Source organism: Armigeres subalbatus, chromosome 1 (genome assembly GCF_024139115.2).
Source record: "Armigeres subalbatus isolate Guangzhou_Male chromosome 1, GZ_Asu_2, whole genome shotgun sequence".
Taxonomy (NCBI): Eukaryota; Metazoa; Arthropoda; class Insecta; order Diptera; family Culicidae; genus Armigeres; species Armigeres subalbatus.
The window spans coordinates 289220352-289246114 of record NC_085139.1 but is presented as its reverse complement, the minus strand read 5'-3'; the positions used below and the strand labels follow the sequence as shown (position 1 = coordinate 289246114).

At 37.6% G+C, this 25763-nt stretch overlaps 1 protein-coding gene across 2 annotated transcripts in view; it reads left to right on the top strand.

Moving 5' to 3' along the window:
- LOC134207699 (ras-responsive element-binding protein 1) overlaps positions 1-25763 on the top strand; it is an 83177-nt gene that overhangs the window by 39054 nt on the left and 18360 nt on the right. Inside the window, exon 2 of one of the 2 annotated variants that reach the window (XM_062683509.1) lies at positions 8271-8354. The exons of the other annotated variant lie outside the window; for it this stretch is intronic. Coding sequence (XP_062539493.1) covers positions 8317-8354 — 38 coding nt within the window. The 5' untranslated portion in view covers positions 8271-8316. The remainder of the gene's footprint in view (positions 1-8270; positions 8355-25763) is intronic. 2 annotated transcript variants of the gene reach the window in all.

Genomic DNA, 25763 nt, shown 5'->3' with positions numbered 1-25763 from the left:
CAGGTTGCCGAGCCGCGCCGTTGGTAATCTCTTAATTCAATTAGTCCCCATTGCTGAACGGGAGAAGAGTTTAGGACCGGAACCGGAGTCCACCTGGTCCGAGGACAGATACGGTTGGGGGGGGGAGCTTTTCGATCTCGTTCCCGAGAGAAACTGGGGCTTCCCCCTACTCCGTTTTGAATGGAATCCGAAAATAAATAAACAAAATGGGAACGTGCACCGAGAGGTGCTTGTCAACGGAAGATATATCGACATATCATGATATCACGACGACGACGACGACAGCACGAGGACGGTGAACAGCCCCCGGCCGCCGTCGTTGTCGTCGTCGTCGTCGTCGTCATCGCCGTAGCCGTATGTGAGAGGCTTTTTTTCTGCTTTCAGTTCCAGGTGATGGCAATGATGGCGACGACCGTTGCCGTTGTTTTCGTCTGTCTCTTCATCCCTTCCCTCCGGTTCTTGGCCCTTACTCTCGCACCAACCCTGTTTCCGATAATAGGATTCCGAAAACCTCGATTGCTTGCAAGCCTGGTGGGTGGACTGCGGGAGGCAGTGGTGCCATATTTCAGGGGCTATGATCAGAATGATCCGATGGCGTCTTCTGATTCATAGCGTTTTGTGATTCTTCACAAATGAGCGTTTTAGTCTTATATTTGACAACCGATGCTTTGAATGAGTATTAAAAATGCAACTCGCATCTGAATAGTGCAAAAAGTGCAAAAAGCATGCCCAAAATCAAAACAAATTTTAGAAATTCCATAAAAAAGTTCGATATGAAGATCCAAAAAATTCTTGTTGAAAGCTTGAGAAAAAATTCTGAAGTCTTAGTCTTAGAAACAGCTGGCATTCATGTATAAGGAAGATCAAAAGAATGTATGAGAAGGTTTGAAAGGTCTTTTTTTCTGTAGATACTTCTTAAACCTAATCCAATTCTTGAAGCTAAAATATGAATGAAATTCTCCCACAATTCAATCAATTTAGAGATTAAATTAGAGTACGATACGAGGCACATCTACGATTCGATAAACACGCCTTCAATCAGATTTTTTTCGCTCCCAGTCTGTCAGTTCCATTTTCAGGCGAGAAAGCAGTTCAAGGAGACTTATTTGAATTTAGATTTTTTTTTTGGGTTTCCATATCATGGGGAAAAGTCGTTTGGCCGAAAGCCATTTGGCCGAATGGCACTAGGCCGAACAAACCATTAGGCCGAAAGTCATTTGGCCGAATAGGACGTTTGGCCGAATAGGACATTGGACCGAATAGGACATTTGGCCGAATAGGACGTTTGGCCGAATAAGACGTTTGGTCGAATAGGACATTTAGCCGAATAGAACGTTTGGCCGAATAAGACATTTGGCCGAATATGAAGTTTGGCCGGATAGGACATATGGACGAATAGGACGTTTGGCTGAATAGGTCATTTGACCGAATAGGACATTGGGTTGGTCGAATAGGACGTTTGGCCGAATAGAACGTTTGGCCGAATAGGACATTTGGCCGAATGGGACGTTTGGCCGAATAGGTCATTTGGCCGAATAGGACGTTTGGCCGAATAGGATGTTTGGTCGAATAGGACATTTGACCGATTAGGACATTTTGCCGAATAGAACGTTTGGCTGAATAGGACATTTAACCGAATTGGACGTTTGGCCGAATATGACCTATACGGCCAAATGCCCTATTCGGCCAAGCGTCCTATCCGGCCAAATGTCCTATTCGGCCAAATGTCCTATTCGGCTAAACGTCCTGTTTGGCCAAATGTTCTATTCGGCCAAATGGCTTTCAGCCTAATGGACTGTTTGGCCAAATGGTATTTTCGGCCAAACAACTTTAGGTCTAGTGGCCTTCGGTCAAATAGCATTCGGCTGAACGGTATTCCGCCAAACGGCACTTCCCCGCTTTTCACGATAATGTTCGAAAGTTATACTTCATAAAGACTAAGCGTTCAAAACTTCGTGTCTCGCAGCGCACACCCATCGACAAAAAATAGACACATTATGGCAAATGCCAAGAATTTTAATCCTTACATGAGAAAATGAATGCAAAATATCATCAAAATGTTTAAAAAATTTTTTTTTTAATTCTGAAGGTTCTATAAAAATAAAATAAATACAAAAAAAAATCTTTTAAAAAGAACAAAAATTTATCTGACAATTTCTGAAATAATCAAAAAATCGACCAACAAGTTTATGTAATTAGCATCTAAAAACGTTCAGCAAATTTAATAAAATAACCAAAAAAGTTGATTTTTCAAAAAATATTACCGTCGTCGTGGGTGACAATGGGTCAAAGGAGGGTGAGAATGGGTCACTGTTTCAACTACAAATTTCATTAAAAGAAACAAACATTCTTAACAAAAATTTCTTCATACAAGAAAAGACCAAATGATTTAAAAATTACAAAATATTCAAAATTTCCTAAATTCGATGAATTGTTCAAAAATAAAAGAAAGTATTTTACAAATAAAATAAATTTCTACAATAAACCAAGACAAAAGATTTTTTTTTAATTATTGAAAATTTAGAAAAAAAAAGTTTGTCAAAAGTTCAAAACTTTCAATCAAAACAATTTTGTTTTTTTTTATCTTTTCTAAAATTTATTAAAAACCCGCTCGAAAATCTTAAAAATTCTTTTCGAAAACGTTGTCAAGCCCGCAAATCTGCAATCATGGAAACAAGGTGCTTTTTTTCAGTGATTTTTGAAGATCACGATTTGGGTGAACCATAACACGCATCGGGGTGGAACATTTCTCGCCGTATTTTTGAAAACGTCGAATGCTAATAAGAGAGACTCTCTTTGTTTACTTCCGCTTTCGCTTATTACAAAGCCATATTGACATTTACGATGCTGGGTCATTAGGCCGAAGGCCATTAGGCAGAACGGTCATTAGGCCGAATGAGAACTGGGGATTGAGAAGTGAGTAGTGCGCAATGAGGAAGAAGCAGAAAGGAAGAAGGAAAAAGGAGGAAGAATTAAGAAGGGAGAAGGAAGAAAGAAGAAGGAAGAATCAAGAAGGAAGAAGCAAGACGGAAGAATCAAGAAGCAAGAAGGAAGAAGGAAGAATGAAGAAGGAAGAAGGAAAAAGGAAGAAGGAAAAAGGAAGAAGGAAGAATCAAGAAGGAAGAAGGAAGAATGAAGAAGGAAGAAGGAAGACGGAAGAATAAAAAGGAAGAAAAAAGAAGGAAAAAGGAAAAAAGAAGTAGAAAGAAGAAAAAATGAATAAGGAAGAAGAAATAAGGAAGAAGGAAGAAAGAAGAAGGAAGAAGGAAGAAGGAAGAAGGAAGATGGAAGAAGGAAGAAGGAAGAAGAAATAAGGAAGAAGGAAGAAGAAAGAAGGGAGAAAAAAATAAGAAAAAAAAAACGAAAGAAGGAAGAAGGAAAACGGAAGAAGAGAGAAGGAAGAAAGAAGAAGAAAGAAGGAAGAAAACGGAAGAAAAAAGAAACAGTAAAAAAGAAGGAGGAAGAAAGAAGGTAGAAGGAAGAGCGAAGAAGAAAGAAGGAAAAAAGAAGAAGAAAGAAGAAAAAATGAAGAAGGAAAAAGAAATAAAGAAGAAGGAAGAAAGAAGAAGGAATATGAGAGAAGAGAGAAGGAAGCAGAGGCACCGACATTTACATCGGATTTTCACCAGAGATCTGAAGAAAATATGACTAGCGTGCAGACGTAATAATTGAAATTAATTCAAAAATAGCGTGGATATTTGTGAAAGAGAGCGTAATGAAAAAAAGTCTCTCATTTGGACATACGACGTCGACGGCGACAATTATTACGCCAGATTTGGATTTTCGGAAATGAGAGAATAACATGTGGTAGATTTGAAATTCACCACGGGTCCTATTTTATAATCACCTCAAAGAAATTTTGGAACACTTAAAAAAATGTCCAAATAAGTTTAAAGTTTTAAAACACTCAAAAATTAAAAATGCAAGGACTCAGAAGTTTGTTCTGATGTTTTTTTTTAATAGAAAATGAAAAAGCCCTGAAAATAAAAATTAAAAATTAAAGGAAAATTGAAAAAACCGCCGGGAAATAAAAAATGAAACTGAAATTTCTAAAAATAGAATGACGGCTTTGGCAGGTTTTGTTCTATTATTGGCAGGGGGGTTTTTTATGTCTGACTATGCTCAAATTTGGCCTAAACATTCTTTGCATATAAAAAAAATATATTGTGGCCAAATTTCATAAAATTTGGTCGACAAAAACCCCCTGCCAATAATAGAACAAAACCTGCCAAAGCCGTCTTTCCCCCTATCTAAAAACAATCATAAAAACTTTTTTTTAATTTGTAGAAATTTTATGAAATTTAAAAAAACGCAAGAAATTTAAAAACTAAGAATTTTGTTCCGATTTTTTTTAACAGGAGATGAAAGCATTAAAAATAAAAAATCAAACATTAGAGGAAAATAGAAAAAATCCCCAGGAAATAAAAAAATAAACTGTAATTTTGATAAATATCTAAAAAAATCATAATATTTTTTTTATTTTGTTGAAATTTTTTGAATTTTATAAATTGATGAAAATTTAAAAAAAAGAAACAAAATTTTAAAAAAAATTCTAAAAATTTCAAAATATTCGCAGGGATGTTTAAGAATTTCGTTGAATATTTGATCGGGAAATTTTATGATTTCTTCGGGAATCTAAAAACAAAGGATGACAAATTTGAAAAAAATATTTGAAAATTGAGAAAAAAATAATAATACTTCCGAAATATATTGAAGAAACGTCCAAGATTTCTTTCAATTCTATCCAGGTTTCATTAAATTTGTCAAAATTTTCTATAAATTTTCGCTGGCATATTTATTTAATTTTTTTTGAGAAATTCAAACTTGTTTTAGAAAATTTAAAAAAAAACCGTTGAGAACTTTAAAATTGATGTTTATTTTTTTTAAATCTCGCCGGAAGGGAAAAACTGTTTTTTTTTTATCGTGTATTAAAGTAATTTTTTTCTTGGAGGTATGTTTTTTTAGGCGACTATCTGGCGCTTTTCGTTGCGAATAAAATTAAACGGAGGCATCTTTTATGAGATTTAGATTTTCTTATGAGCGGTACAATAAAAAATGGCTTTTTTTAAATTTGGTTCTAAACACTTCAAAAGTTTTGAAAAATTCAAAAAATTATTTTAAAATTTTCAAATTAAAAAATTGCCGAAAAACTAAAAATTTAGTAAAAAATCAAAACCTTTAGAAAATTTACCTCAATAAAATAATTATTTATTATTTTAAAATAACTCAAAATAAAAAATTCAGATACAAAAGACATTAATTTCCGTTGGCAAAATTTTCAAAGTTTCGTTGCAAAAGCTACAAAAATTTAATTAATAAAATTTTGTAGAAATTTTATGAAATTTAAAAAAACGCAAGAAATTTAAAAACTCAGAATTTGGTTCTGTTTTTTTTTTTGTAACAGAAAATAAAAATATTCAAAAACTAAATTTTAAAATTGAAAAAATATCATTACAACTTGTTTTTATTTTGTAGAACTTTTTTTTGAAATTTTTAAATTAATCAAAAATTTAAAAAAAGAAACAAAATTTAAAAAAATATATATCTAGCAGTTTCAAAATATTCGCTGGCATGATTAAGAACTTCGTTGAATGTTTGATCGGGAAATTTTATAATTTCTTCGGGAATCTAAGAACAAATAAAAATTGAAAAAAATATCTGAATATTTTTTTTTCCGAAATATGATGAAAAAAAGTTCCAATATTTTTAAAAACTTTATCCAGGTTATATTAAATTTGTCAAATTTATCAATTAATTTTGGCTGACAATTTTTTTTTTGAAAAATTCAATTTTTTTAGAAAGTTTGAAAAAAAATGTTGAGAACTTAAAAATTGAATTTAATTTTTAAAAATCTCGCCAAAAGTGAAAAAAAAAACTGTTTTTTTTTTATTTTGATCGTGTATTGAAGTAACTTTTTTTCTTGGAGGTATGTTTTTCTTAGGCGACTATCTGGCGCTTTTCGTTGCGAATAAAATCAAACGAAGGCATTTTTTATGAGATTTAGGTTTTTTTATGAGCGGCACCAAAAAAAATGATTTTTTTATTTGTTCTAAGGGAAGAAGAACGAAGGAAGGGGCCCTCCTTAGCCGTGCGGTAAGACGCGCGGCTACAAAGCAAGACCATGCTGCAAGACTAACCCTTGTCACATTTCGGAGAGGCCAGCCTCACTCCTTCGAGCGTTGCGTAATTTATGTATGCTCTCAAAACACTTCAAAAGTTTTGAAAAATTCAAAATTATTTAAAACTCAAAATTAAAAAATTGCCGAAAAACTAAAAATTTAATAAAAATTCAAAACATTTAGAAAGTTTACCTCAAGTCCAAAAAATAAACTAATTATTTTGATCAAAAATCTATAAAATAAATCGAAATAAAAAATTCAGATTAAAAAGACATTCCATTTCGCTGGAAAAATTTTCAAAGTTTCGTTGCAAAAGCTACAAAAATTTAAATAATAAAATTTTGTAGAAATTTTATGAAATTAAAAAAAAACGCAAGAAATTAAAAAACTAAGAATTTTTTTTCTGTATTTTTTTTGTAACAGATAAAAAATAAAAAGCTTCAATAACTAAAAATTAAAAATTTTAAAAGAAAAATTCCCGGGAAATAAAAAATTAAACTGAAGTTTAGATAAATACATATCTAGGAAAAACATCTCAACATTTTTTAATTTTGTTAAAATAATTTTAAATTTTTAAATTGATCAAATTTTTTTTAATTCTATTAGAAACAAATTTGTCAAATTTTTCAATTAATTTTCGCCGGCATTTTTTTTTTATTTGGGAATTTATTTTTTTTAGAAAATTTGAAGAAAAAATCTTTGAGAACTTAAAAATTGAATAAAAATTTAAAAAATCTCGCCGAAAGTGAAAAAACTGTTTTTTTTTTATTTTGATCGTGTATTGAAGTAATTTTTTTCTCGGAGGTATGTTTTTCTTAGGCGAGTAAAATTAAGCGGAGGCATTTTTATATGAAATTCAGTTTTTTATGAGCAATTTTCGGCAAAAATGGCAATTTTTTAAAATTTGTTCTAAACACTTCAAAAGTTTTGAAAAATTCAAAATTATTTTAAAAATTTAAAAAGAAATGCCGAAAAACTAAAAATTTAATAGAAATTCAAAACATTTAGAAAATGCACCTCAAGTCCAAAAAAATAAAATAAATCGAAATAAAAAATTCAAACAAAAAAGACATTCATTTTCGCTGGCAAAATTTTCAAAGTTCGAAAATTTAAATTAGTAACTAAAAAACAGAACAAATACAACAAATTGAAAATTACAATTTCAATTGCACTGGAATATGTTCAGGAATTCCGTTTGTTGAACGTGAATCATTCCTATTTGGAATGATGAAATCAGCAGCGTTATTGATTTCAAGTCGAAAATCATCAAGACAATGCACACAGAAGGATCGATAAATTGGTGACCGTATTTTTGAGTCACATTTCTACTGCAATAAACGTGCTCGTTGGTCGGCTCGAAGCTGATTGAGAACGGTGATATCATTCATGGGAACCAATAATGTTTGACATATCAATCAGTGGCCATCGTAATACGGTTCATGACCCAACCAGCGTTTGTTAGATTTTTCTGCAATTCTGTGTAGAAACCTACCAAAACCTGTATAAGAACTGGGCATGATTGGGCTTATAAAGAGTTGGGGAAAAAAAATCTAACATCCGTACTTAGATGTTCGACAGCCTGCGAGAATTTTAAATATTCCTGATTCCTGAATGATTGTACTTTTAAAATTCATAAATCAAGCTCTATCTGGTAAAAGGGCGAATGTCGCAAGAGAGAATTCTCTTCGTCGACTTCCCCTCTTTTGAATAAAAGTGACAAGAAGGAAATTTCTTTGCAGTTTATCACCTCAGAATGCAAATTCGCATTGTTTGCTATCGTTCTGAGGTGATAAACCACAAAGAAATCCGTTGCTTGTCACTTTTATATAAAAGAGGGGAAGTCGACGAAGAGAATCCTCTCTTGCGACATTTGCCCTTATTCCAGATAGAGCTTGAAATATTCAATGAAATCCGCAAGTATTTTTTTTATGTCTGTACATATGGGATCCTGTAAAGAATTCTGGAGATCTGTCGAAACTATGAAAGGTCTGCAAAGTAAGGGTTTATGGACATAAAAATTATATTTCCATGAACACAAATTTGGAGCAAACCAAGCAAATACAGTAGTCCTCACGTACATGTATCTTTTCTAAACGAACGATAATTAAGCGTGAAATGTTTATATAGTTTTACCAATTCTTTTCTTTTCAGGTAATTCATCAACGATTGGACCAACACCCACCAAATATTTTCCGGAATGAACTACGGCCAAAGAAATCATTATGAAAACCATAGGTATGAAAATATCTTTCGAAAACCTCAAATTGTCCTGGAAACTACAATTTCTTTAGAAAGCATGGGGTGCAATGTACCTTGTATAGGAGCTATCGGGAGTATTATACTATCAAGAGCTTATTTCCGTATTTTTTTCCCCACTGAGTATGACAATTCCTACGATTCGGCATCACTGCCGGCATCAGCAGGTGAGGTGAAATCACGCGAAAGCAGATTTTTCCTCGCCGTTCTGATTGCCCCGTGTGCGCTCTTGGCTAAAGTTCATCGGGGAGCAGAGCAAAAAAAAAATATGGGCGCTATCTGTTATCTATTTTAGAGAGCTGTCGTTTCTTCTTTGTTCTGGAAAAAACCCAAACCCCCTCCCTCCGGCGCGCGTCCTCCTCCTGCTCCATCCACTATAGTGAACTTATGTGTACGATGATGATAACACACCGGGGCCACATATAACTAATGCATGCACACAACATTCGTTTCTCGCATATTCAGGCCATTTCCGAATGGCTGAATTTTTTTTCCCTCACGTTTTCAGAGCGATCCTCGCCGTCCTCGGCGGGCGTTGGCGTAGAAAAATTGGTCTCCCTCGCCCGGGTTGGCGTTGGCGGCAGACACAGGAAACAGAACAAAAAAATCATTTCATCATTCCCGTCCGTGTATCTGTTTCCTCCGGGTGGTGTCGATTCCGGTACCGGTCGGTCGGTTGTTTCGAGTTCGAGGTGGCACATGTACAGCTTCGCTCGCATCACAGGAGTAGGGGTCTCCCTTCCGCCAGGTTCCTTTGCTTCTTTGTTCGAACTAATGTGTCACCCCAGCGACAATCGAGTTGGTAGGCTCCGCTGCTGGTGCGGGTGAGCGTCTGTGCTGTGTTCTTAAGCCACCACCCCCTCCCAGAAGAGCTCGCACGTCACGGAAGGGGGTTGTTGTGGGACTTGGTTCTGCACAGGCACAGAAGGCCTATCTGTTTGGTGGCAGCAGCAGCCCTCTACAATGTGGAACGCAGCGTTTTTTTTTTTTCATGCGGTGGGTGCTGCTGGTGATAACTGGGCAAAATGAAATGTAATACATGAAGATTATGAATCCATCTTTTTATACAAGATTCTTGAGGTTCAATCAATTTGCCCCCATTCTCCCCATTTCGAAAAAAAATCTATTTCTCAACTCGTACAATTGAACGATTATATAATAATGCAGGAACCCTCCCGATGACATTGCTTCATAGGCTTCATAGTCCCCAGAGGGTGATCCGCCGGCTGGGCATTTTCACCTGTGCTGTCGCTGCTGCTGTTTTTTTTGCTCCCCAATATGGCATCGTAAATATGTGACGTACGTGTGTGGCGAGAAGAGAGTTCTTTTCTAACATCGACGTCCTACCCACTACTGACTGGGTATGAGGCACGTTTTGTGTTTAGTCAGCATAACTCGTCTCACTGCCGCAGCCAGCAGCAGCAGCAGTTGCACAGTCATCGTGTGTCATTGCTGTTAGGTAGCTTGCTGGAAAGCCTGTCGTCACCGAAAGCTGGAGCGGAATGGGAGGTGAAAATGCGGCGTTTTTGGTGGGAGGAATATGGGAAATGATGCCGTAACAGTATTCCAGTTAGAAGCTTCTTTTTGTTTGATTTTTCATATTTAAAATAGATAGTACCTAATAGTCTTCAAACAAAATTTGACAAACCCACAGCTGAGATGTCACGGGAATATCCATAAAATTTGTGCAATCGTTAATCGTGCAATAAAAAGAACAACGGCAAAGTTTTCAAAAATAATCAAAGCAGTCTTTTCTCTGGAGGTTTGTTTTTGTGGGCGACTATCTGGCGGTTATTTTTAGTTTCAATTAATATAATCGTACGAGTAATGCTTAATGCATCTTGGCCCAAACCAGACAACTGTGAAGGTCAAAACTATTGTACGTGAATTTCCCTATAGGACCCGACCGTTCGAAATAGTCGCTCCTTGAATAGTCGTTGGAATCGCCGTTTTCACCTTCACGCCGGTTTTCATAATAAAATCTGCCAAAATTGACAAGTCTGCCACGTGCCTTTTGCTGTTTCCCTCGGACTTCTCTTTCTTTTTCGATGTTTTGACATCTGTTTTGATAGTCAAGGAGCAAAAAACAAGGTAATCTACCAAACATTTATTGAGTCTGGCAAACCTTGCTGCAAAAGGGATTGTTTGAAATAGGCAAGTGAACCGACCTTCGAATCCATTGGTCAAGTAAATCCACAATAAATAAATCACTAAATACGTAAGTATTTAGTCAGTGTCAATTTGTCAAGTGTCAATTTCTTGGTTCAAAACTAACTATTAAAAATCAAATTACAATTGATTCTCAATCTCTGTTTAATTTTCGGGCTGACAAAATTTCTACTTTCTACTACGTATTTCTATCTTAGTTCTTTCTGTGCTTCCTGTTCTACCAAAACGTTCCCTACTGTTAAAACTTTCCACACTAACAATTCCTATGAGAGGTCGTAGAGTTTCCTGCATCTTTCCTAAGTAGGTGTCCAACCAACCATCCTTCCCCTGCCTCAGCATTCGCAAGGGCGTGGTCAGGACAGATCTGGACTGGAGAGTGCATTGCTTCCATCTAAGAGGTAATGATTAGTCCCAAATCAATATCTGTGGTAATGGACGATGTATGCAACTTTCATACAATAGTCCAGGCTTGTACCACCTACTAATTTGTGTGAATTGTTCAATTATAATGCTAATCAAGCGAATCCTATTTCAAACATTGGTTCTGGCTTCTACCGCAGATCTGTGTGGAAAGGCATTGTCAAAATTGTCGACGCTGCTCGATCTATTTTATGTATTCATATCTGTCTGCAGAGATGTGGATAGGAAAAAAGCCCAGATCATAATTCGCTTGGTTATTATTATTGTCCTTCATGAAAACATTGGTCTTTTAGCAGGCGCGACAACTTGTATCATGCCACAAGGGACGACAACATTCAACAGAAAAAGAACTTTCTTTTTTCGTACTTACGTCAAACGGGGTATCAACAAGGAAGCTGAGAATAAGCTTTTCATCATTTAACTTTTTTTTTACTACACAAAATATAAAGATTAGCATACCTTTGGCTTCCGTAATCCTTATCCCGCCGTGACGAATCTTGACAACTTCCAATGGCTGGTTCCCTGTCAGATTTCAATCGAATTACAAGCGATTTGGTGTGGGATCAATGGTAACAGAAGTTCTAGAGACTGGTGAGATGTCAAATGTCGCTATGGGAAAGGTTCTCTGGGGGCGATTTTAAGTGTTGCATAAGTCACTTTTTAAGCAATTTTTCAAAATTCCAACAACTTACTTACTCTCAAACATGTTGATTTGAAATAAATGAGCTTTTCCCAGTGGATTCTCTCTAGGGCTACATTCGTTTTACACCGTATGACAAAATTCCGAAGGGCCTTTTGCTGAGGGGGAGAAGGCGGAGCACTGAATCCCTACCCCAACATGTGCGACATCTGGATTTGGTTCTAAACTGTAAACAACAGTGTTAATACTCTACCACCTTTTTGTTATGGCGAGGCAGTTTTTATGCACACTTTTGTTTTCGATATTTTATCAAAATTAACACTCAATCATGCAGCAATATAACGATGTGGTATGCTTGAGATACTTGCTTGATTATAGGGACTCGAAAAAGAATTTATTTAGAATATAAAAATGTTCACATTAACGATTGCGCCCTAACACCGGTTCTAAGCTTCGATGCAGAGTACACGAGCTTTGTTCGCCAGTGACAGGCGTATGAGGCCCTTGCTTTTGCTCGAATGCCATACACTGTAGTAGGAGTAGTCGTAAGGATTGCGTGTATATTTGAGTCCGAAAAAGACCATCTTCACCATATCATCCACTGTGCTTATTGCTGACCTGTGTACCTTGCAACAAGTATTTATAAGAGCACGAACTCAATAAATATTTACTGGATAAAACATTCAACAGACAAATATGATCACTTAAAATTATGGCAGATATTTTTGAAACTCTCAGACAAAAAATAAACACATATTAGCTATGTTTTTGGAAAGTGTGCTTATTCAACCTTCTCTCCTAGGCTAAATGCTCGCACTTTGAACTTAGCCTCAACCATCAAGTTCTGTGCAACACTTTAGCCATCTTTCTTCTTTCTTACAAAACTTTCTTTCACTATTTTTAAAAATTCTTGACCTTGCCTTTGACTTGCCCTTCATAATCGCCCAGAATTTTTCTATTTGGCAAAGTTCTGGGTAGTTTGGTGGATCTGCCTCCTTTGACATAACTTCGGTGTTACCTTCTTGAGACCCAAGGCGTTCTTCTTTATATAGTTGGCCTTTGATTGTGGCAGATCTCCTGCCACACCGAGCAATTTTTGGCAAATTTGTCGACCTTCTTCTTCCAAAACTTTTCCGGAACATTCAAGCGGGACTTGCCGACGAAAAACTCCAGGCTGGTCGTCCATTACGATGTATTTTGGCTGCACCAACCACTCGCGGTACGGCTTCCTGGCGTAGGATTAGGCAACCATTGTCTGGTTATCAACTCGGTTGATCATTTTCCTTACCTTGGAGACATGAAGTACGGTCCGCTTAATTGTCAGCTGGACGAACCAGACGGAAGAATTGACCTTCTTGGCCACGTCCCGAGTCTAATAATTCAGATTGCGCTTGAAGTAATTCCTCACTTTCCTCTTTGCGTTCACAGGGTCGGTCATCTTCGCTTCTCTTCCACTACCAGCCCGCCGCTAGGCCGTCTGGGTCTCTTTGAATAACTTCCCTGCTGGCACACAATCCAATTGTCGATTCCCAACTGTTTCACGACTGGCCACAAACGCACCCATAATAATTTGTCGAAGCTCTTCTGGCCTAAACGGAAGCCTTCTTAATAATTACTTGACAGATTGTGACAAAATCTTTCACATGCAAACATTCCACTCTGAACTAGTTTTATCTAAAAATTACCCACGCAATAAAAAATTCTGCTCAAAAGAATGTGTTGCTTTTTTTTCGAGTACAATCTATTTGAAAAAAAATATTTACCTTCCATGTTCCGATTTTTCAACCAAGGTTTAGATTCTTGAATATTTCTACAAAACCATAGAATAAAATTAAAAATAGTATTGTTTTCAACGGTTCAGCATGTAGATTGCGAGTAAGCACGCGCCGGTGATACTTTTTTAAAATCATATTTGTTTTAGGAAAAATTTAAGCATTCAATAATGAAAATGATAACGATTTGATGATTGTTCGTGTTTCCGTGTCACCTTAAAACAATAGATAATAAATCCATACGTAAACATAAAATACGCTTCGGTTGAGTTTTGACACTTTTTGGAGCGAAATCATTTTTCGGCGAATGAGCGGAACGATGCGATTCTGCGTGAAAAACTCATGCACGATGCTCTCCATGCAGCTCGCCTATGAGGCTTTGGTGAGTGAGATTTGAGCATGATCAGGGATTGCAGAAATCGCTCTCAATAGATAACGAACAACGATAAAAGAGTTGATTCAAAAGTATAAGATTGCTAATGTTGTTACTGTTCGCGTGACTAACATGTAGGTTACTTCGACCTGGCAGTCAAAGTACCGGTACTACAAGTGTCAAACCGATGTTGGTGATGAAACAAAACATGCACTACAACATGATGCATGAATTATGGCCAATTGAAGCTTGTTGAAGCATAATTTGGCAAAATATTTTAATTGACTACAGCGCCACTAGCGTTCTAGTACTTATGCTTCTACTGATAAAAGAGAGGCAAAAACCTTTTCGAATCATAACAAACCACGAAAACAAAACTATCGCATTTGTATACAAGTTGGAAAAAACTGATTCGATGGGGTTTGATAAAACGTCCATTTCATGTTGGGGACCATATTTTTTTCGCACAGCTGTGTAAAACAAGTTGAAATGCATCATCAGAACCGGTGCCCCGCAATTGGGGCTTATTAAAAGAAATTTATCATGGGTTGTAGCCCCCCGAATCAGTTCATTATCGTAACAGCTACCGAAAACGTCTCTCACGGTATGCTACCTATCGAGAGTGTATACAGACATGATAAGTGAGAGATTTTCTCATTCTCCTTTGGATTCAAACCCTGAACCAACGCTGACTGTCCAGATTTCTCCTTAATTGGAGTTGCCTTCCTGTAAAATGAAATCACGTAGCATTTTGCTACACTCACCGTCATGTTGTTCCGTGTGCACCAGTTATAGGACTCGTTTAGCATTGTTTGAAGCTTAAGGCAGTCGCTCAGAGTTCGTACGACTTGAAACAGTTTTAAGCCATCGGCGTAGAAAACTCGACATCCTCAAAGAATGGCAATTGGTTATTATTAATATCACGCCAAACTGTTTTTTTTAGGATTGGCGACATGATTCAGTGCTTCCAGATCTTCCGAAAACAAATCCGTTTTAGAGAGGGATTGAACATAAATCGTTCGAATATCATCGTCTTAGTGACATCGATGCCATCATCAGTAGGAACAACATTAGCAACAGTTACTGTTAAACATTCTTAAAATTACGCGCAATCGAAATATTTGAACCCATATATTAGTGCACAATAGCATTTAATTTTTCATCTAACTTTTCCTTGTTCGAAATATTGATTGCGAGCTTCAAACAAAGTTATAGACAGCCAGCTGTCCTTAAGTTTGCTGTTCACAAAATTCCAGAAAGATTGACAAATTCTGCGCAGACGGGTTTTGTGTTCTACAAGCGTTCAGGCACATGTTTGCTAACCAACCGGTCATAAATTGTTGAGAGGCGGAACCGACGGGGTCACATTGCGCCGCAAAAGTTCAGTACCCGATGGCAAGGAAAGTGTTCAGAGAGTTAACATTTATCTTGTTAACATTCAATATACACTCTTCTGCCGTGATTCATTGTGGGTGAATCGAATCAGCTGCGAATAATTCCTCAATTGCTGTGCAGACCCAGTGAACATCAGAGAAAATACAAGATCTAGGGTTTCGTCCACTTTGGTTCAAAACTGTATTCAATTGATGTAAATTGTGGATTGATTTGATGATTGAATGGCATGCATTCCTCAGAGAAAACTGTGATGAATCCAACAGCACCTGGCCTTATTTGTGACTGATTGCATACCATGAAGGTTGTGATCACCAAAAATCAGAATTTCGTCATCATAAGACGTGCAAAGGTCAATTGTACAAATAAACTGCAAATGTGTTTCAATAAGTTGCCTTTCATTTGTTTTATTGGGGCGAGATAAAACGAGCATATAAAGAGTGATGCCTATATCTATTTGCTTGGCTTTAATCCATATCTACTTCAATAAACGAATATTTAGGTCCCAATGTGCAGAACAAAAGCATTTTCCGAGTGCAATCAGTACTCCACATCCAGAGCGTTTTAACCTGTTAGAGTTGCGATCACATCTGTATATGTCATACATCGGACTGTAGAATGAAGTTGAAACGATCGTTCAACTAGGTTTCGGTGAGCGTAACTATACATCTTGGTAACAGCCCGTGACAGCCAAGAGCCAGGTATCGATTTTAGTATTACGGCCTTATGACATTTCGGTAATGGAGGTATCGCCACCGGTTTCAGAATTGACGGTGGAAATTGATTGGGCATCGTGACGCAAATACAGTTTCTCCCATGCACAGTACTTCCCGGTATGGGAATTTTTTGAAGACCTTTCCTAGGACTGCAACCGGGACAAGACCGGGACTACTTTGTTTAGACAAGCAAGCCTCAGTGATGGATGAGCTGAGATACTGATGCGTGGACCAGTTATATTCGGCGATACTGAAACTTAACGCAGTATAACAGGGGCGTAGCCACGGGGGTGGTTTTGGACATAAACCTCCCCCCCCCAGGAAAAATTTTCAGAACAATTTTTTTTTTGAAAAAAAAAATGTTCAGAACAAGAACAAGCAAATAATATGGTCTACTATTTTTTGTAACATCGGCAGCATCCGTAGAGTTATTTGTATGTGAATTCCAAAATGAATAACCAACTGCATCAGTGGCGCCGGACATGTCCTACGCATGATTTTTTTGTAGGTGGGACAGTCAAATCATTGCTCTACCCATGTTTATGGTAACATATGAAGAGTGGTCACCCTGATACGAAATCGCATTGATTAGCAAGAATTTGTATGTTGGAAAAATGTTATTTTAAAGTTAATCAGAGTCTAAAAATAATCATCGAGGTTTCTGGGATCCTAAAGCAATAGACTTCTGATGGTTCTTTAGAACCACAAGCACTTTATAATCCCGAAAGCCCTCAAAGATGGCTCAACTTTTCTTCTTAGGCTGTAAAGTTTTTTCAGAGGTAAATTAGTAGTTGTTAAAATCTGAAAATCCGGTAAATAAAAAAATTTGGAACGTTTGAAACGAAAAAAAGCTTTCAAATTTCAAAAGATTGATTGAAATCTGCGACACCAGGACCGTCCCAAGGCTCGCTCTAAACCTGGTCCGTAACGGATTTTGAGCTCCTAAAAGGTTTCTTTGACAATCATACAATTTTTTGGTAGTTTGCTTTGAGTCACTTGATCCATAACCATTTCTGAAAGTTAATACATATGAAATCTTAGCAGTTAGCAATATTTAATTGAAACCATTGAACATTTATTCGATTATCTGTGAATCGTGGCCTCTCTTGGAGCCTTGTAAAAATATTCGCTAAACATAAGAATTCCAAGCTGTATGTCATGCTTCTTGAAAACCATTAAACAATCTTGGAAGAACAATATTTGTCCCAAAAAATTGAAGAAGGTTTCTGTTGTCTACCGAAAATTGTGTGAGAACCGCAAGAACTTTTCAATATGATTATTTTTAGAATTGATTATATTGTAAGCACACTAGCAGTTTCAAGACCTCCCAGAATACCTATGAAAGATCTTATAGTTCTCTGCTCCCTTCTGCAACTTCTAGTCCCTTATAGCAACTTTCCAAGAAATATATGGTCCTCGTCTCGATATTTTTTGACTTGATGGTCCCTTCAAGATGGAATTATTCTTTTTATTACAATCTTTGGAAGAGAAATTTTATAACTTTCTGAATACAACAAGGTTAAAATTAGTTGTTGCAGATCCAATTATGCAAAAATAGATAGACATATGAAAACTTTTTGAGGAATTATAAGGAGATACAGCTGCAATAGGCATACGAGCCCTTGAATACTGAAGATCTTTTGTAGTAGTTACTGAGAGTTAGTTCTAATCAGATTCTTATGAAACCTATTGGAGCATGGAAAACAGTCAAAAGCTGATGATGATGCTGATAAATTTTTGAAGAGATTATCTAATAATTAGGTAAAATTAAAATAAGACTGCTACGGTTTCTGATCTCACCATTAGGGAAAAATGTACAGTAAATCAAAAAGAAACGCTACTTTAATATAGTTTTTAGAGATGAGACGAAATTGTGACAGTGAGATGTGAGATGGAAAATGGAACGCTCCCCTCCTTTTTATTTGGAAGACTGATTTTTTTCTGAGAAATTATGTCAGAGAAATTTCTGTAAATCGAATAGAAACCACAAGGCTGCTTATGATGGATTATTGATAAATTGTCAATAAAATAAACCACTAAATGGATATCTCTGTATATCCAAATGAGTTTAAATTTCTTTTGATACAACATAAGGGAGCATCCATAAATTACGTAACGCTTAGAGGGGGGTGGACCGAAGTGTGACAATCCATACAACAATTTTAGATGATTCATACAAAAAGCGTGACATAGCTTGACATTGCGTTACGTAATTAATGCATCTTCCCTTACTCATGAATGGATGAACCGATTTGCAAGATTTTTTCACTAATCGATTAAAGTAAAGATAGAACATTTCGCTGGGAAAGTTGAACAAGTGTAAAAAAAATTACGTTTTCATGATAAAACCAACAAGCTCGAATTGAAACCGATCAAGAGGGCGACGTTGCAATCAACTAACAGATCGAAAAAAAAACAGCCCGGACAAGATCAGGCACGTTCGTCTAATTTTGTATGAGTTATAGATTCAAATTCAGAAAATTCTTGTCGGAACGCAAAAAATGAAATAAAGATAATTTCTTAGAAATCTACAAATTATTATAAAAGCTACCAAAATCGTGAGAATCTAACGGTGCTTTTTTCTCTATTTAGCATCATTGAGAGCTCCACCGGTATGGTTTTTGTGCATTTTTCTAATTTGATGCAGACAAGTACAAAACTATTATTTTGGCTGATGAAAGCTTTTGAAAAAAAAAACAGATCTGACATGAAATAGACTTAGGAGCCAAATCGATATTTTAATCAGAAAATGGCTACACTAATATGAATGAAGTCAAAAAATCTAAAAGATACCTGCTGTTAACAATGCCTGTTTAATGTCCGATCACAATTTGCTTTGATCAGCTCTGTAGGCAAACAAAAACCATGAATGAAAACACTGAAAACAATGGCCCAATGGCTTTAATTATTGGCGACAGGTACGTACGTACGTACGTACATGAATCAACCGTTTCTATGAATGGAACCCGACCAACAGGCAGAATCCAATCTTCCAGTGCGCCAGTTGGGCCGTATTCTAATCCTCTTTCATATTTGCCTGTCGGTCCAATCTTCCGAGTCGCCGCCCGCCCATAAACGTATTAATTTTTACGACTTTATGGCGTTTGTTTTGCAGCTGGACCCTTTCGGTCCCATGTGCGCGCGTTTTCAGCAAACAGCACCGTGTCCACCTCCGCCTCCGCTTCTCATCATCCGATCGCAAACGCCACAATAAGTCAAAATCAATATTTTCCCATGATTTGTTGTTCTCGATGGTGGGCGGGTTTCGTCTACCGTCTACCTGAATGTACGGACGGACGGAGATCACTGATGGAAAATTGGAAGACATCTCACTCACCCCGAATGCTAATTAGTGACGCCTAACGGGGTTTTTATGGCTTGCGCTGTGCGGCCAGAGCCAGGCGTCCGTCTCCGTGGATTAGTCTATTTGTAGAACGACCGTCGTTTCTTTTCATTCCGCAGTAGCTTCAGACAGTAGCTGGAGCTTACGGTAGCAGGGAAAAATTTGATCAATATTATCATTTTCCATTATCTGAAGGTTTTCCCCGCCTGCGGGCCCTCCACGGACCGCGCCGCAGACAAAAGTTGCTCTAATCGGCTATCTGATCAGGGAGCCGATGCTTCCCCCCTGTGGCGCGATGACTGGGTTGTTTAGCCTCTTCTCTTTCGTCTCCATTATTTTGGCCATTTCAATTTCGCTGATTGCTACGACGATGACGCGCACCGGGTGGACGGCTTGCGTTGCGAGGGCAAAAATTTACATAGAAAGACGCTTCGAAGCTCAAAAATAAAGAAACGAAGAACGTTCTTTGTGCTGGCGGCGGTGTGGCGGACGGCATCGATTGCGATGCTTAGATAACTTCTGGGACCGCTGCCGGAAATGAACGGGGGAGAAATCCTTCAACTGCTGCGAGTTCTCCCCGCTGTCCCTGCCGCAGACTCTACTCCCTCCGTGGGGCTGTCACTCGAGCCAAATTTCTTGCGGCCTGTTTTCCGGGAGTGAAAAATGGATCGTTTTCCCCCCATTCGTAGAACGGACGGTAAGCTGTCATCATTCTTCGTCCTTTGGAAATGTTCCTTCTTGACTTGCCCTTTTTGGCTCGTATAATCCAACCTAATTCCGGACTGGGGAATACACAGCCACAAGAAGGAATGTGTACATAGGGAAAGTCATTTATCTCGCACCGGAGGAACCCGATACGGCACAGAAGGAATCTCCATTTTGTTTTCGTCCTCTCATTCTCGCTTACGACACCGCCCGCAGCAGCTCTGGCCGTCATCATCATTGGCCTTGATTGGCTGTATCTGCTTTGTACGTTGCTGTAGAGTGGAATACATACAAAGCACAGTGCCAGTCGCCAGTCAGTGTGCCTTCTCCCGTCCATGTAGTCATAAATAAGAAGCACTCTCGCTGCTGGTGCTGCTGCTGCTGGTTAGAATCTCGCTCCCTAATCCTCTTACTGCCCCTGCCACCGCGCGCTCACACCTACCTCCGCCTGCCATGCTATTCGCTCGTTCACCCAATTCGAAAACTCTGGCTCACAGCACAGTCAGTGCCAGCGCGCGGTTCTACATGCCGTAGCGAGGCAACGACTTCAACGACGGCGACGACTACTACGATTCAGTTTTTGTTCTCCCTCCGCATCGCCTTCTGAAACATGTTTTTCTCGTATTTACTCCTCCTCAACTGATGGGCACCAAACGGCAGCAGCCCTACCAACACACGCAACCCAACCCTGCGCGCTGTACCGATTACCGTCCGCCGTCGTCGTCGTCGTGCTCCATCCATCCAATCCGCATACACACTTTTGCTGCTGTATGCCGTCTTCTTCGTCGTCGTTGTGGCGCTTGCCTCACATACAGATTTCACATGTGTCATGTCGCCAACCGACTCGAGCTCGACACAGCGACCGACCGACCGAACGACCAACCAAGGACCAGCACGCCAGCTCACAGAGCGCACCCTTCACATGTGCTATGCGGAAAGCTGTGCTCAACTTTTACGACCTGAATTTTTCATCTCGTTCCTCCACCTGCACCTACTCCAGCCTGGTACACTTCTCGACGGACCGGGCAGATTGCTTTCCGGAGAAAAAGCGCAACCTCATAGCTTATTCCCGTTCCGCGGCCCTCCCATCCTTCGCAACTGTCAACCACGGCGCAGCATTTTCCTCCGCCCGTCGTTCAAACTGCCCGCAATTTATGCTTTCGTTGGGGTTTTTTTTTCTCTTCTTGGAAAAACCTACACAGCAGCAGCAACTCGGTGGAAATTTTCGCATCCCCCGATTCGCTGCTTGACTTTGGTTGTCCTCCGCGCCACCAGAACGGCAGTTCTCATTTAAGGAAAATATTTTTTTTTCGGAAAATAAATCAACCTCACCCTGCGTCACACCGCGGGCTCATTGTGCGGTCCCCACACAGTGAAATCGAGAGGGCGGTATTTCTTTCCGCCTGTCACGTGTTCTCCGGACCTAGATGTAGATCACTATAATAATATTATCTATAAAGCAAGCAACATGCTTAGTTTTATCAAAAGATTCAGTTATAATTTCAATGATCCTTACACAATCAAAACTTTGTACGTTGCACATGTTAGGCCTCATTTAGAATACTGCAGTGTAGTTTGGGCTCCGTATCATGAAACACATGTAAACCGCATAGAATCAGTTCAGAAACAATTTTTACTTTTTGCGCTCCGAAAACTAGGGTGGACGTCTCTACCATTGCCTCCTTATGAATCACGGTGTTTATTAATTAACCTAGAAGAACTCAAAAACGCAGGGAATTCTCAATGATAGCTTTCATGAACGATATTATCGCACAAAGAGTGGATAGTAGTGAAATTTTGGCAAATATTAATTTTTACGCCCCTATCCGTCCACTTAGAAATAGAAGTCTATTTTATATCAATAATCAAAGAACAAACTATGGCAGAAATGGCCCAATAAATAGAATGATGACATGTTATAATGCACATTGTGAAACAATTGATGTAACGATGAGTAAAACTAATCTAAAAGAAGTGTTTTTCTCTAGACAAGTTAGGTAATGACTGAAGTACACATAGACTAGATAATAAGTATTTATTGTACAAAGTATAATTGGTCTACATTTGATTGACGGCAAATAAATAAATAAGTATGCGAAGCGAAAGCCTCCCTTGGGTTCAGGAATTTCCACCCACGTTTATCAGCGAGGGCGTAGGAGTCGAAGAAGCCATACCAGCATAGGCTTGCTGCGATGCGGGAAAATCCTCGAGAGAAAAAAAAAACGAAAAGAGGAACCCACGTCGTCGTATGGGGGCACAGGAAAACAACACTGTGGCATGGGGGATGAAGAAAACATTCCGAGAACGTATTTTCCCATTCGCAACCTGGCTGGCTGGCTGGCTGGCTCGGAAAAGTTGTGCTCCAACGACGAGCATCAGCAGCAGCACAGTACAGTCTGTTTGTGGTGAATCATGTTGGAAAAAATCGATAACCCCGGGAAAGCGAGACTCGTCTCTCGTGAGGTTTGAGAGCTGCGTCTTCTGTTTTGATATTTGGATGCAAGCGACGGTTTTGGGGATGCGAAGCCATCTAAAGACATTTCGGTTCAGAACCGCTGTAGAGCAAATGAATCAAACCAACTAATTAAATAGAATACCAAATCAAATCCAATTCCATACCCTATTTGGAACAAAATAAAATAGAAATATAACCCAATTCAAATCGAATTCAATCTAAGGCAAATCCTAACCAAGTCCAAAACCAAAAATTATTAATTCAAGCAACAAATGAAAGTCCATTTCATTTTCAATTCTATTTGCAACAAATCAACAAGGTTTGAAAAGAGTTTGTATTTTATCCCGACTGTATTTTAACTTGGATTGAATTGGGCTTGGATTTGGATTGAATTTGGGTTGGATTTGGATTGGATTTGGATTGCATTTGGATTGAATTTGAATTGGACTAGGATTGCTCATTGATTGAATATGGATTTGATTCGAATTGGATTTGGATTGGACATGGATTGGATTTGAATTGGATTTGGATTGGTTTTGAATTTGATTTGGACTCAAACAAAATCCGCTCCAAACCTAATCCAAATCCAATCCAAATTTAAACCAAATCCACTATTTTCCAATCCAAATCCAATCAGAATCCAATCCAAATTCCATCCAAACCAATCCAAATCCGATTCAAATCAAATCCAAATGCAATCAGAATCCAATCCAATTTTAATCCAAATCCAATCCAATTCCTGTCCACATCCAATACAAATCAAAATCGAATCCAATCCAAATCCCAATCAAAATTCAGTTCGAATCCAATTAAAATCAAACCCAAATTTATTTCAAATTCAAACCAATCCAAATCCATTCCAAATCCAATCCTAATCCAATTCAAATCCAATCCAATTTCATAAAAATCCAATCCAAATGCAATCCAAATCCTTTCCAATTCCAATCCAAATCCAATCCAATCCAAATCCGCTCCAAATCTAATCCAAATCCAAATTCAAACCAAATCCGCTCCTTTTCCAATCCAAATCCAATCCAAATCCAATCCAAATCCAATCCAAATCCAATCCAAATCCAATCCGAATCCAATCCGAATCCAATCCAAATCCAATCCAAATCCAATCCAAATCCAATCCAAATCCAATCCAAATCCAATTTAAATCCAATCCAAATCCAATTCAAATCCAAATCCAATCCAAATGCTATCAGAATCCAATCCAAATCCAAACCAAATCTAATCCAAATCAAATCCAAATCCAATCCAAATCAACTCTAAACCCAATCCAAATCCAAATCCAATCCAAATCCAATTTAAATCTAATCCAAATCTAATCCAAATACAATCCAATACCAATTCAAATCCAACCCAAATAAAATCCAAATCAAATCCAAATCCAATCCAAATCCAATTCAAATCCAATCAAAATCCAATCAAAATCCAATCCAAAACAAATCCAAATCCAATCCAAATTCAAATCCAAATTCAATCCGCTTCAAACCTAATCCAAATCCAATCCAAATTCAAACCAAATCCGCTCCTTTTCCAATCCAAATCCAGTCCAAATCTAATCCAAATCAAATCCAAATCCGATCCGAATCCAATCCAAATCCAAATCCAAATCCAAATCAAATCCAAATCCAAATCCAATTAAAATGCAATCCAAACCCTTTCCAATTCTAATCCAAATCAAATCCAATCCAAATCCGCTTCAAATCTAATCCAAATCCAAATTCAAACCAAATTCGCTCCTTTTCCAATCTAAATCCAGTCCAAACCTAATCCAAATCCAATCCAAATCCAATCCGAATCCAATCCAAATCTAATCTAAATCTAATCCAAATCCAATCCAAATGCAATCAGAATCCAATCCAAATCAAATCCAAATCCAAATCCAATCCAAATCAAGTCCAAATCGAAATCCAATCCAAATCCAATTTAAATTTAATCCAAATCCAATCTGAATCCTATCAAAATGCTATCCAAATCCAATCCAAATCCAAATCCAATCCAAATCTAATCCAAATCCAATCCAAATCCAATCCAAATCCAATCCAAATCCAATCCAAATCCAATCCAAATCCAATCCAAATCCAATCCAAATCCAATCCAAATCCAATCCAAATCCAAATCAAGTCTAAATCGAATCCAATCCAAATCCAAATCCAATCCAAATGATATCAGATTCCAATCCAAATCTAATCCAAATCCAATCCAAATCAAATCTAAATCCAATCTAAATCCAATTGGATTTGGATTCGGATGAATTCGGATTGAATTTGATTTGATTTGGATGAATTTGAATTGGATTTGGATTAGATTTAAATTGGATTTGAATTGAATTTGGATTTGATTAGATGGATTTGATTGAATTTAGATTGATTTGGATTGATTTAGATTTGGATTGAATTAGATTTGATTGGAATCTGATATCATTTGGATTGGATTTGGATTTGATTTAGATTAGATTTGGGTTGGTTGATTGCATTTGATTAGATTTGGATTAGATTTGGACTGAAAATCAATCCAAATAAAATCCAATCCAAATCCGCTTCAAACCTAATCCAAATCCAATCCAAATTCAAACCAAATCCGCTCCATTCCCAATCCAAATCCGCTCCAAACCTAATCCAAATCCAAATCCAATCCGAATCCAATTCAAATCCAATCCATATCCAAAACCAATCCAAATTCAATCCAAATCCAATTCAAATCTAATCCAAATCTAATCCAAATCCAATACGAATCAAATCCAAATCCAATCCAAATCCAAATACAATCCAAATCCAAATCAAATCCAAATCCAATCCATATCCAAATCCAGTCCAAATCCATTCCAAATTCAATTCAATCCAAATCCATTCCAATTTTATGAAAAATCCAATCCAAATCTTATCCAATCCAAATCCAAATCCAATCCAAATCCAATCCAAATCCAATCCAAATCCAATCCAAATCCAATCCAATCCAAATCCAAATCCAATCCAAATCCAATCCAAATCCAATCCGAATCCAATTCGAATCCAATTCAAATCCAATCCAAATCCAATCCAAATTCAATCCAAATCCAATTCAAATCCAATCCAAATCTTATCCAATCCAATCCAAATCCAATTTAAATCAAACCCAAATCCAATCCAATCCAAATCCAATCCGATTCCAATCCAAATCCAATTCAAATCCAATCCGAACCAAATCAAAATCCAATCCAAATCCATTCTAAATCAAATCCAAACCCAATCCAATTCAAATACAATTCAAATCCAAGTCAACTCAAATCCAAATCGAATTCAAATCCGATTTTATTCAATCTAAATCGAATGCAAATGCCATCCGAATTCAATCCAAATCCAAAGCCACTTAAAATCGAGTCCAAATCCCACCCAAATTCAAACCAGATCGAGTC